Source organism: Dromaius novaehollandiae, chromosome 1, assembly GCF_036370855.1.
Source record: "Dromaius novaehollandiae isolate bDroNov1 chromosome 1, bDroNov1.hap1, whole genome shotgun sequence".
NCBI lineage: Eukaryota > Metazoa > Chordata > Aves > Casuariiformes > Dromaiidae > Dromaius > Dromaius novaehollandiae.
This window is the reverse complement of record NC_088098.1, coordinates 203,094,040-203,108,115: the sequence shown is the minus strand read 5'-3', so window position 1 is coordinate 203,108,115 and position 14,076 is coordinate 203,094,040. Positions and strand designations below refer to the sequence as shown.

The 14,076-nt window shown below is 44.4% G+C and overlaps 1 protein-coding gene and 1 long non-coding RNA gene across 4 annotated transcripts in view; one reads left to right on the top strand and one right to left on the bottom strand.

Moving 5' to 3' along the window:
• Positions 1-9,716, bottom strand: part of PDGFD (platelet derived growth factor D) — a 149,827-nt gene extending 140,111 nt beyond the window's left edge. For 2 of the 3 annotated variants that reach the window (XM_026107344.2, XM_026107343.2), the window contains exon 1: positions 9,129-9,716. In XM_026107344.2, the coding sequence (XP_025963129.1) occupies positions 9,129-9,402 (274 nt within the window). In that variant the 5' untranslated portion in view covers positions 9,403-9,716. The remainder of the gene's footprint in view (positions 1-9,128) is intronic. The other variant, XM_026107342.2, reaches the window with a different exon arrangement.
• The window catches only part of LOC112987435 (uncharacterized), a 46,307-nt gene continuing 40,406 nt past the window's right edge, over positions 8,176-14,076 (top strand). The window contains exon 1 of the long non-coding RNA XR_003260271.2: positions 8,176-8,294. This is a non-coding gene — a long non-coding RNA (uncharacterized LOC112987435). The remainder of the gene's footprint in view (positions 8,295-14,076) is intronic.

Sequence of the window (14,076 nt, the reverse complement as noted above, 5' to 3'; positions counted from 1 at the left end):
GTGCTGTGGGGGGTACTTCCAACTGTTCACATTGCCTGGGCTTGGCCCCCGCAGTGAAACACAAGGTATCACCATACACTGTTACTGCCAAGAGTAAAAATGGTGTCAAGTCCTACAACGTGTGCTGTGAGTGGCAGAGGACTGGTGAGAGAGCTGGCTGAACACCTATGCTGGTCCCCTTCAGCTCCCTCTCTTCGTATCACTTGGGAATGATGCAGGTTCTGGATCAGTAGTCAAAGCTATACCAGAATATGGCATAAGGTTCCTCTGTGGGGCGAGCAAGTTTCTTTCCTGGTGTGGCTCTTGTTTCCACACAGTCGTGTGGCTGAATGAATTATCGCTGTAAGTCTGTTGGGAGGCAGGCTGCATGCAGGGGGACGGCATTGCAACATGAAAATGTGGCTCTCCCATGCCGGTCCAAGGACAGACACAGGACACCTTGGAATCACTCAAGAGCGCTGCAAAGGTGAGATTGTCATGAGGCTTCCCCGCTGGTGTTTGTTCCCCAAAGGCACCACTCATGATACCCCTGAGTGCACTGTCAGGTAAATATGATGTGCACGGTCAGGGAACTGCTTTCAGATGCTCACATGTCTGCAAGTTCTAAATATATAGAAAGCAGATCACATATACACTGGCAGCAGCCATATGATGGGAGAATTTCATCTCTTTCCCAGGAGGTAAGGTTAACTTCATCTCCCACTTTTCAGGATCTTACGAATAATGGGGATTGGTAAGATCACTAAGCTCTCCTGGGTGACAAGCATTACTTACAAATAAAAATAACACCAAGCCTCTCCAGGCAAAAAAATGTTCCCCAGACCTTATGAAGATGGACGGAACAAAGAATATCTTTCCCTCATGCCTACATGGCCACCCTACCAGCAGCAATAGCAATATACCCCAGCACATGAGATTAGCAACCCCAGGTCAAACAGTAGGGACCGGAATGAAGCAAACCAGCATCCCACTGTGTTGACATGGATACACCACTTCGGCACAAGGATCACTGAAATGGTCCTCATGAGCAATCCAGCATAGCAATGTGAATGTGATTTGCAGCAGCAAGGGAACAGGCCTACAACCTGATCCAGGAAAAGAAATAGTGAGAATACAGTAACTTTGGTCCTTTCTATTTATCTCAAAGCAGCAAATTCTCCATAGGCGTCTGTGATGAGGTTTTAAACTCTTTTACTGACATCTTGATGTGTTAGTGAAATCATTCCTATCAGTGTTTATCCCTGCTGAGACATTGTGATTAAGGAGCTGTGTTGGTCCATTTCCACAAAGAATGACTTTAAATCTAAAAGCATTATTACCACCTACTTACTGTTTTCATGCAAGACTGCTGTCACAGGTTTGCTGAAGCAAAAGGCTTATCTTTCAAGCAAATTTCTAGTTGTAAAATTAAGGGCACAAGGGTACAAAAACGGTTTCCAAATACCACAGTATTTTGGGCAATCAACATTTTGTATATTTACCTATATGCCTATATATCTATATACCCTAACTAGTCCGTAACTTGATGCCTTAGCTTCAATCCACTTTTATTTAAAGTCACATCAGATTACAAATACACTCAACTATGAACAAAATCTTCTGCAACTGATCCAAGAAAAAACAATACCAAAACCCCATACATATTACACTTTGAGCCTCTTTAAACTAAAAAACAAACAGAAACAATGAAAGACACTGAAAAATACAGACAGGTTTCCTTAAGGTTTTGTTTAGAAATGTACTGCAGCTGAAGTCTCCTGTAGGATATCCTGTGGATGACACACAAGTTTATCAGTATAGGAGAAAAAACAACCGCACTTATTGAACCCATAAGGTCCTGTTCTGTGATTTTGCTACAAGATGTGTAGCTACATCAGTTTCCCCTTCATCAACAGTGCAAAGGATTTTTTTTTTTGCAGTGCACAAACACTATCTTAAATGTGAGTACTCTAAAATTCACCTGCATAACAAACTCATCATTAAACTCCTAAGCTTTTTTTAAATCTTATATTAATTAATGCAAACAGTGAGCCAGACCCTGCTGCAGTGAGAGCTGATGAAAGTTTTGTCATTAATTTCAGTGCAACTAAGGTCAAGCCTGCTATTTTTCAAGTTTTTCATGGACCTAATGTTTAATAAATATTTTTGTAGAGTTTAGCATCATCAAGTCCCAATGCACAGCAGGGCTAAAATACATTGGCAGGAAGTTTGTACAGAAGGTAAAAGTGTGTTGTCCTGCACCATCTCCAAGTACGCAGAGCTCTGACTGCCAAAGCAAAAATACGGGATGTTGGCCTTCACAGCATGGGACAGAGATCAAAAAGGAAGCATGAAACTGAAGATTACTCAAGTACAATAGGAAGCTCAAAATCATGTAGTATTTATTCCCTACCAAAAATGTTAGAGCCAAACCCATACTCCCAAAAGAAAATCTAGCCAGTTTGACACTGTAAACAGGACGTTTCCTTAGCTTTGTAAACAGGAGATTGATCTGAAACAAACTGCAAAGTAACCGAACCTATTCCAATATTTTAGCCAAGGGATCTTCACCAGAAGCAGTAACATAAGTGGCCTTCTTTATCCAAAATGTGATATAATGTAATCAAACTCATAACATGCTCAACACGTTTTCTGAAGGCAACTCTTGGATACAGCTCTAAACAACCAATTAAATGGAGTACTAGTATCTTTTCCTACATTATTGGGTAAATTCTTACTGAATAGAATGCCAACGCAGAGCCCTCATACTATTTTTTAAGACCCATTTCTAGGCACTTAAGACCTAGTGCCAGATCTCCGCAGGTCCTCAGGAGCCACAGCAGGTAGGGGCAGGCAGCCCCTCTTTAGGGCTGGGAACTCACCATGAACACTCAGAGCTAACTCAAGGTCTCTCAGCCAGGTAGGCAAAACCGAACATTGCTACACAAGGAACGGGGGACCGGGGCAAAGAGAAGGGACACAGCTGGGAACAGAGATGTGGAAGAATCAGGCCTGATGTTCCTGCTACTGCTGTGGATGGGCAAAAGGGGGAGAGTGAGAAAAATGGAGAGGGGGATGGAAGAGATGGGAAAGGTGACAGCTGCTATATTCCACGTATCCCCACGCCTCTGTCAGCAGCAGCAGATGTGTTATTGCTGTGGAGGCAACAAGGACTTGGCCATCTGGCGGCCTTCAGGACTTTGATGTCTTAGGCAACTGCCTCCTTTTCTTGTGTTTAGAGCCAGCCCTGAGAGCTACTTTATTTGCTGTTACAGAGGGTCAGCCTATGATTTGCTGCAGATATATTTTAATATAAACACAACTATCCGTATGAAAAGTCTGGAGCATAACAAATAGAGACTTTCGCCACACCTTTTGTATATATACTATAATCAGAGTTACGAACTGAAGGCCGTTCCCTATCCTTCTAATTTACTGTTCCCCAAAGGGGTTTCTTGCTGCATAAATAATACACATTCTGCAGAGTTCTTTCTTTCACGTAATATTTACATTTAGTCCAAGGAAAGAGTGTCAGCAATATAACACAGTGAATCTGTTAATTATTTTGTTGAAAGAATTCCTGTCTTGGATAATCCTTTTCACTGTAAATTCCTTTTTACTTAATAAAAATATAATAGCATGTAAACAACTTTCAGAACTTCTACTTGCAACCTGGACAGTTGGCAAGCAATATCTTTAAAAATAACTTTTGCTTTCAAATCAGATTCCATAAATTACAATGCTTAAGACAGAATGCAACGAGAATCCTAACTGCCTGGAATAGTTAAGACCAACTACTTGTCTTACAATTCACTGTTCAACTAGGACTTTGAAAAGTGGTATTACACCTGTTGGGGTTTTTTTGGTATTCGAAAAATATTCACTGAGTACAATTTCCTTATGACTTTACAGCCAATTTGGTAACCAGTTATATATGGTGTGCCTATTTTCATTCCCCTGTCCTTGTGGCCTCTGATTTACGTATTTTATATGTGTATATATAACAAACTGTAACGCATGATATATAAAATATACATTATCTATTATGTATTGTGTTACACATTAAATGTCTACATATTTGTTTTAACAGAATATTAGACAAGTTCTGCAAATACTTGTACTCTTGTGTCATTGTAAGCTACAATTAGCTTAACCAGACAGACTTCCATGTATACTCTCAGAGCTTTGTTATTATAGACTCCTGCAGAACTAAAATACTTGACTTTAATGGAATTACATAGATGCTCAAAGCTAAGCATATGAAGAGTGTTATTGCATAATCAGGACACTAATAATTTCCTGTAATTTTCATATTTATGCCTATTCCAAGCTGTTTTATAAAACACAACATCTCTCTGGGATCACGGTGAAAAAAATTCCATTATTTTAGAATTTTCAGCATTACTCAGTTTCTAAGAATCAAAGCAACAGAATTATCAAGTTTTCCTGGTAAGCTTTTTAATATTTAATTGATTTAATTAAGTCTTGTATGAATATATTTTAACAAAAAGAAACTAAAAGTGTTGAGACACTAGCTGGGGAGTTTACAAATGAAGGGGCTTCTACTACGTGATACATATCTACCTGATAAAACATGTTTTAAAGCTCCTTTGAAGAACTCCACCATTCTGATTGCTGCTGAGTCAGAGTTGCAATTCTCAGGTAATATCCTTTGTTATTTCAGTCTAAAGAGTTAATTATACAGGTAAGAGACATCATCAAAGTTAAACAACTGTAGACAAAAATGCAGTACAGACAAATTACTAAGTTTTTTCTTTTCTTTTTAATCCGATGTAGACCAGAATATACATTTTCTACAAAAGTCATAAAAAGTCAGAAAAATCAGACTTATGAAAGCAAATAACTTTTAGCTATTTTCCAGTTGAGAAAGTTTCATGTTACCAGAGTCCTTTAAAAAATATATGCAACCCTATTATGGAAGAGCTCAATAAATGTATTCCGAAACTGAGGTTCATATACCACTAGTGGTACAAGAGCCATTTCAAAGTGGTATGAGAAAGATCCATTCTTGCCTTTTCCCAAGAGGAGAGTTAACACCCATTTGGTGAGAGAACACTGCCCACATCATCAAATGCTTTTCCCTGTGTTTAGGCACTGGACAACACAGGAAAGGGAAGGGTAGAGTTAATGGCACACATCCCTTTGCACAGGCCATCATAGAGCCAAAAGCTATTGCCATTTCCCCACAACGATAAAAGCACAATTTTTCTTTTTATGTTGGTGCTGCACAAGCAAACTAAAGTTTGGTAATTCTTATTTTTTGGATTCAAAATGAAAACCACAATCTTATCTCAAGCAGTCTGATGTTATGGTTTCAAATCAACTTCAGAATATACTGAATAGACATGACTTTCCATTGTTTACGTACTGAAATGATTTGACATTATGCTCGCTGTTCCATTCTGCCTTTTCTTTAACCTTTGGATTTTAAAGTTTAAAATATGCAGAGTGATGCTTAACCTGAGTATGCAGAGTAGGCATACTTATCTAGACTAAGCATCCATACAAATAATTTGTCAATAACAGATGAACAATTGCTGTTTCAATCAGTAAATAATATTATTTATTTGGCACTTTTAATCTCCATAGACATCTACAACGACACATAGACAACCGAAATATCAGGAAAAAAAGTATCAGACTTCTTTTAGGCCCTATTACCAATACTGCAGATTGGGAAACTGAGGCAAAGAGAATGACGGAACCATCTGGAAAGCCCTCTGCACGTTATTCCGATGAACTTCACAGGACTTAACAGATAATGACATTAACAAACACTTTAAATAAATACCATTATACGCGCTATAAATGTGGTTGGCAACAGGACAGTTTTAAAAATTGATTACTGCTGAACTGGACAGCCGAGTCATCAACGTCTGTCCTTCAATTAGGACTGGAGGATGTGTCTTGTAAGCAGGTTATTTATACTCTTAATATCTTCAGCAGGAAGTACAGTCGAGTTAGGTTTGGTAATCATTAAATAGCACTTTTTTGTATCTGTTGCCCTTCATCTATAAATTTCTTTCCAGAGCAACCTTAGTCTTAGCTAAGTGCAATTACAAATAGGCTGATCTCTTTCAGGCTTAAAGGAGAAAGACAATCTTGAATCTTGCACAGTATAAAGAGTTGTTTTGTCACAAAGCAAAACCAAGCCTCCATATTAAAACTCTGTGTATTCAGTATCACTAATTTATCCTCCTTGGAGGTAACATAAAACTGGAATCCAAAGGATTGTTTTCTTCTACAATAAAATGTGCAGGTGGTCTTGGACTTGCCAAGATACAATATTTTTTTAAAGAGGTGGAGAGACCTGACTTCCTCTTCAGCATCTCTCTTAATTCCGCAACATAATAACCATAATCATCAACCCAGGACTTAATATTTAATTAGTTTTTATCCTTGCAGTGCATTTTGAGAAACACTGTTGGAACATATTACCCCCAGTGTATTGTGTGCTCTTAGATCCTATTCCGAATTGTTGTATCTGCAAATATTTACAAAGCAAAAAATACTGTTTGTCTCACTCAGCAATGCAATCCACATGTTTTTAATGCTATTCCATATCAGCATCTCAGACTAAAACAAGGCACAAACACCATTGAAAATTATAAAAGACAGAAATACTTTTAGTGGCCTATAGCCAACTACAGTCTATAAACACTTTGCTTGTGAGCTAGTCACAGGCATGCAACACTTGGAATACAGCTCATAACCTTTGGCTGCAAAAATACAGACTTTCAGTCAACAGACTCAAGCAACGGTTCTGTCCATTTCACTAAAATCACGCCTATCAGGAACTGACCTGCTTTAGATGTTGTGACCAGCTGCCCAGCTCCACTAGCACTACCAGGACACACTGTCCTTTGCAAAGAAACAGCACCTCCTGGATCTCCCAGTGCAAAGAGAAAGCAAGGCTGCAGTTGCTTGTTTGCTAGGGGTCCTGCATGTGGGTTCCTCGGAAATGTTTGGGTGACCTACTCGTTGCATGGATCACATCTGCTGGAGGACTGCAAAGGTGTCTGACTTGTGTGCGGGTGCACTCTGTTGTGTCTGTAGGTTGTGGGACTTACTACCAAAAGTAACAGGCAATCTCATGTACATCTGCTGTTTTCAAATACCACAGCACCAGACCACCTGGTATCCAGAAAGTTTAGTCACTAGCAGTTGTGGAAGCTAGTTTTAAAAGTACAAAGCTTAATCATAAAGTTAAATAATCACAACTGGGAAGAAAGCAATTTACTAGTCATTTCATATACACCACTTCTTCTTGGGCTCTCCAAGATATGAAGCAACGTCGCTACAGAAAGTGTTCTTCTGTGGAGTAAAACACTCACCCACCACACTGGTAATAAACTATTATAGGGTTACTGATTTCTTCATTAATTCTGAAGAGGAGATCAGAGTAAAGCATATTTTAAAGTTTGAAGTAAATCATTGCGGTTTTCCATGAAAAAACTTGTTTGGAGCTTGACTTTGAAGGAAACTCTTAGCTTAGTTCAGAGATAGTCTCAGCTCTTGAGAAGTTTAAGACTGCAGGCTAACAAGTCATGAAGCTTGATAAAATATGCAATAGTTTCAAAGGATGAAACAGAAATAATGGATGCATGAACTTACTAAAAACACATATATTTTGTATTAGATTCAGTTTGATTTCATGGACAGAAATAACCGCAATTCTGTGTTGTTTCCAGACAATCTCAGCTCTAAGAAAGAATCCCTCCACCTTCTCCATGCCTTCATGTTACCAGGAAATGCATACAAAAGATTGCAGAGTTTAATGTGGCTCCAAAGCTGAAACAAAAACATCTTCCTAAATTAACTATATACCCATTACACACATTGTATACACACTGAAAAATAAACACTGGCAAATGCAGAGTGCAATCTTGGAAATGTCTCAGTTCAAGTGATTGGATTTTTAAAAAGGGTTTATAAAAAAACATAAATTCTGGCAACTGGGAGACTTTAAGGCCAAACTTAACTCTGTTCATTTTCAGGGAGAACATGTTGCATTTCCCTCCGCAAGAAGTTACAGTGCAACGTGCCAAAGCAGGACCTCTTACGCAAAGTTTGAACGTAATAGGCTGTTTCCACACCAGAGGGTCATCACCCTTCCCATGCCAACAGACTTGGCTTTATCTTTAACCATGAACAAGTGGATTCGAAAGCGAATCACTTCAGCGGTGTTACTTTTAGGCAGCCTCCATGTTCATCCATCACTGGGCCGCAACATGCGGCCACGCCGATCCCGCACTTGAGGCACTTGTGTCCCTCGGAGGCGCGCGAGCTTCGAGGTGAGCATCCTCCGGCGGCCGCTCGCGGGGGAAGCGGGCCAGCGTTGGGGCACCGAGCCTGAAATCACTATTTTCACCGTGCGGACGGTGCCTGACCCCCGGCCCTCGCCGCCCCGCGGCACCCCACTGCCCTCAGCACCGCTGCCACCAGGCGCGGGCTCGCCCCTGGGGACGCCACGGCTACCCGCGGCCCCTCCTCCCGCCAGGTACTCGCGGAGCGCCCGGCTCCGTGGCGGGGGCACAAGGGCAGGCAGCCCCAGCGGCGGGAGGGGGGGCCGACAGGGCCGCGGGAGGCGGGAGAGGCGCGATGCAGCCGCCGCCCCCTCAGGGGCGCCCCGAGGCCCAACGGCCGCCGCCCGCGCGCCTCGCGCCCGCCTCCCCCCCCCCCCCCCGGGGCCGCGCGCAGCTGCCCCGCGCCCAACGGGCCGCCGAGCCCGCCATCCCCTCCCGTCCCCTCCCGTCCCGGCGGCTCGGGCTGCGGGCCCCGCTCCGCGTTGTCCCGCTGTCAGCGGTGCCCCCCGGCACCGCCCGGCCCCAGGCAGCCTCCTCCGAGTGGCCGCGAGCTGTCGGGGGCCGCTGCCCCCTCGCCCGCCGCAGCGGCAGCCGCCGGGCAGCGCTGCCCCCCGCCCGCACCGCCCTCCACCTGGCCGCACGCTCCGCTGCCGCCCCCGCCGGCCCCCCCGGCCCGGGGCGACCCCCGCCGGCCTCCTGCGCGCCCGGCCCGGGAAGGGGGAGCGCGCCCTCGGGGCGCGGGCGGGGAGCGCGCCCGGCCGGGGGGGGGGGTTCTCCGCAAACCCATTCTTGAGCGCAAAGGAGAGGCAGAGCGACACTTACCATCTCGCCTGAGATTAGAGGATCGCAGGGCTTTTATAGATCCGCTCTGGGCAGGGGCAGTGGTGCCCTGACGGCTGCAAAAGTTCGCGCAGACTACAGCGTACAGGAGGAGGAGGATGAGCAGTTGCATTGGGATCCGCTGTGGATGGGACCGCGTCTCTGCAAGGAAACCCGGCTCTCTCCAGCGTCGATGCTCCCCTCTCTCGCTTTCTCTCCCCCCTGACTTGTTTTGTTTGTTGTGGGCTGCTTGTTTGCTTGGGGGAGTTGTGTGCATGAAAAAAAAAAAAAAGGAAAAAGAAAAAAAACACCCGAACTGCAGCGAGAGCTCCCGAGTTACTCCCCGAGCTTCCCCCAAACTTCCTGCACGCTGCACTTTCTGCTGCGTGTCTAGGGGCGGCCAAACTTTGCAAGGTGAGAAGCCCCGGGCACGGCCACCTCCGCCCCCTCCCCTGGCGGCAGGCGCCGGCGGGGGCTGCCGCAGCCGCGCCGCAGCTCCGCGCCCGGGTGCCGCCCGCGCCGCCGCCTCGCGCCGCCCCCGCGCCGCGCCGCGCCGCGCCGCTCCGCTCGGCACGAGCCGCCGCCGGGGTCTGGGGCGCGGGGGGGGAGGCGGCCCGGGGAAGGGGGCGGCCCGGGGCCGGCGGGGAGGCGGCGCGGCCGGCGGGGGGGGGCAGGGAGCCGCCGCCGCCCGCGCGGAGCGGGGCCCCGCGGCCGTGCGCGCCCCCCCGCCGCGCGGCTGCCCCTCGCCCCGCGCCTGGTGCGGCCGCGGGCATCCGCGGGGCTGGAGCGCGCCCGGCGGGTCGGATCGCTTAAAATGAGCAGAACTCGTCAAAGCACACTGCGGGAGTGACAGTCTCCGAAGAAGTTAGCAAAACGCGCTCGTCCCCGGGAAAAAATCCACGGGCTGTTCTGTCGTGCCAAGCACTGCCCAAAACTTTCTACGAAAAAGTTAACTCCTATTAATTCAGACCCTCGTTAAATCGGGTCTGCTACTGAAAGATTGTATTACTGCCCAGAAGAGTTTAAGTCTAAACCAAAGGTATGCGAGAGGATTGTGATCAGATTGCTGTTTTAATACTCTTTTCCCCTCCATTAGCTACAGTGAAAATAATCAAGTGAAGTCATAGAAAAAACAGTCAGGCTATAGCATTTCTCTAATAAATCCTTACCTACTCGGTTTATTTCTTAAGGCATTTTGTGAAGTCTTAGCCAGAGTCTCAAACTTACAACATGCTGCTGGACCTTTTAACAACATGAGCCACCACCTTGCTGGTGGAAGAGGAATGTCCATACAGTGCTGCACATCAGGAGGATCGGGTGGTTCCCACCACACTCACAGGAATGCCTCCGGCTGCATGAAACGTCTTCTCCGAGAGCACGTGAGGAGACAATGGAACTGAAACATCTTGCATGTCTTAAGGAACCAGTAGGGTGCAATTCTGCTATGCGTAATTCATGGTTCTTTATCCCTTTCATGTTCCCCAAAACTGACAGCGAACCTAATCCAGCTCCCATTTAGAAGATAATGGAAAGGCTCCAAGGGTCCTTCACTTGTGAGCAGATGTGCCTCTATTTTAGGTTCCCCACGTTTTCGGTGGGGAAATGGGGAGACAGAGGGAAGGTGGCCAATCCAATCATCTTAGTGCAAGCAGAAGGTCAGACAGAGGATGTACAGTCAATGAAGGTAGGGGGAGCTCTGAAGATGTCTTGTGTTCATCCAGTCTGTTTAAAGTGTCTGGTTCTTTCCAGTAACAACATGGAGAACTAGCACAAAATGGCAGTAGGCTCCCAGCTACCTAACCCGCTTCTGAACGCAGGTACCTCAGAGAGCAAGTGCTGGCTCCTTTTAAGATAAAAGGAGGTTGTCAATAGCCTGACCTTTTCCACAACACCACAATGAAATCGTTGATTTTTCCATGTGACGTATAGAGAGATTTGGGGATAGAACAGAAAGAATGTGTGAGACTGACGTGTTAGTAGGCCATTGTAAAAATGCCTGCATTTCAATGGCTGTTGCTACAGCTTCTGGATGCACTTTCAAAAGCACTAAGACCACTATAAATATATATATATGTATCTTTATAATAAGGTGTCGTGGAGCCCTGTATCCAAAGGTGCTAAGTTTGAATTATGCTCAGACAGTTTTATTAGCAGATCGCTGGATCTTTGCTTTCCAGAGAACATTCTAGTACCTTGACTAGAATGTATTCTGAGGGTTTGGGATAATTTAAAGCATCGGATGATTTCTGTATGAAGACCTATAGTAAGACATGGACTGCATAAGAGGATATTACTATAATATAAATGTGATGACCTAGGTAATTACAGATCTGTCAGCATGACTGAGACCTTGATAAAATAATGTAACAGTTGATATGAGACTCAATTAATACAAATTAAAAGGAAAAAAATGTAATTAATGCTAATCAACCTGGGAAGTCTTATCATACTAACTTGGAAATCTGGTTGACAAACAGAATAGCATCAAATTACAGCTTTCATGAGGCATTTAACTGGGTACCACAGAATATAATTTATATGAAATGAATGTCAGGCACACTAAATGTTTTCAAAACTCATTAAATGACAGGTTTAAAAATGTTTAATAAAAAGGGAAACCTTAGTAAATGGATTCTTTGCAACAGGGCCCCACTTAGGCTAATTTTTTGGTTATTTTCAACAATGGCTTGGGAAAAATGCAGTCATTATTCATGACATTTTCAGATGACAAAAAGCTTGGGGAGGTGATAGGCTGATTTATACTGATAGCGCTATATGGAGACAGACACGTAGATCCCGGGTAAAATGTAAAGCTGAGCATAGCTTATGTTTTAAAATAGCCAATGGCAGGGCTATCCAGTGTCGGTGGCATCATCTCACCATGTTTTAGTCTTCTGAAAGTGCCCTGTGTAAGCTAGTCACATTGTTGTTCATGGGGAGAACTAGGTGCAGAGGGCACTTTATCCCATCGCTTTTAGGCAACTGCGCTAGGATGAGATGAATCTTTTTCTGGAAGTTACAGTTTCTCTCCAGTGACTATAGTGAGAGCATAAGGAACAAATACACTCATGGTTACTGGATTAATCCTAGTTAGTTAATCCTAGAAAACACTGATGCAGAAGAGGTTACAGAGATGGATTATCAAGGAAGTGAATGAGCTGCAGCCCTCTCTGTTATCATATGCTGGCTAGGAGATGCTCCTGCATCATATAATTTGTTCATGGGGACAGAATTGCCTTGTGTCCATCCCTTAGAACACTGGAAATATGGTGAATAAGTAGCAAAACCCGTGATCCTTGTGCAATAGCACTGGGATCTGTGGGTATTTATTTAAAGAGGTGAATATCAATTAGAGCAGGGGCATTTCTTCTATATCTATTAGACTGCTGCATCAGGTTCCTGTGAATGCAGTCTAAAAAAAGGATCATGGTAAACTGAAGAACACTGAGAGGAAAACCACAGGATTGGTTAGAAGTTGAGAAACACAGTATTCAGTGAAAAACTTAAAGAGCATGATCCATTTACCTTATCAAAGAGAAAATCAGAGTGGTACAGCCTGAAGCTACTTCTATGGGAGGTAGGATATTGATTCTGGAAGGCTATTCAGTCTAGCAGACAGCAATATATCAAGGCAAAAGCTGGATTCAGACAAGTCAAGATTAGAAATAAAAGGTATGTTTTTAAGTGTGGAAGGCCATGGAACTATCAAAGTTGTAGATTCTTCATCACTGAAAATTTGAAAGTCAAAATGTGATGTTCTCCTAGACCCAGTCAAGTAGTTCGAAGCCGTAGCTTAGGAAATCCTGGGGTCTACTGATCACTTGTAAAAGGTCTGTGAATGTGACAGAGAAAAGCATGTTTATACGTGACATACTACAAACCACAGATGATATGAAATTTCTAGGTGGTTCTGCAGTTCCACTGGATACTGGCAATTAAAAAATTGCCTTCCAGGAGTTAATTCAGGTCAGCACTGTGATACGTGTTATACAGGAGGGCAGGCAGGTGATGACAATGATCCCCCCATTTATAATCTGTGAATGATTCGAGAGAGAGCAGACATGCATAGAGCAAAATGGAGAAATGTCTCAAAATTGCTAAAAGGTATGCCAAAAGTAAATGAATATAACTATGTTGACAGACCAAAAGAAAGCAAGGGAAAGGTAGACCAGAGTCATTATATGTCTGGAAGGAGCAAGGAGAGGAGTCATTTGTTGCTAAGGTAATCACAATACGCTGTGAACACCAAGTTGGAGGAGAAAAACAGCACAGGGATCCACAGCCCAGATTTGCTATTTGAGCTATGGCCAACAGTTCAACAGCACACAAAGACCCCCCCCCCCCCCAATGAAATTGAACACTTAAGGGGTCCAGATTGACTAATGAAAGCCCAGGCAGAGCTGCCTGGTATCACCAGCTGCACACTACAAACTTGGCATTGGTTCATGGGAACTAACGGCACTCTGGACATTAGATCTGGGCCACGGACCTGCAAATGGTGCTGCTGTTTGTCCTCCCTCCAGCAGCCAGCTATGCGTGATCCCTAGTCCGGGGCATTCTTGAGAACAGCTGCAGGCAGCTTTGAGTTATGCAGTAGCTGGGTTTTCCTTCTTGTGCCTGTGCTATTATGGGATACTGTGCCTGTCTCCCTGTTTCTGTACACCTGCTTCCCTTCACATCTCTTAAATGACTTTTTGCTGGCTTTATGCAACTTCTGACTAGTTTTCCATTGCAAGTGTTAGAGACTAATATTGCACCGCTGACACACACATAGGGAGGGAGGGGAAAAGGATGTCCAAAGCTGAGCAGGTTCATTTACTGTCTTTTGAGAAACTGCCATAGCACTCAGACTCTCCCAGCGGTATGTAGTGACAGGGCCATTGGAGGTGTAGTGTGCACGTAACATTCAGAGACATGCTTCCAAAACCACACTATAAACCACAATGAAGGA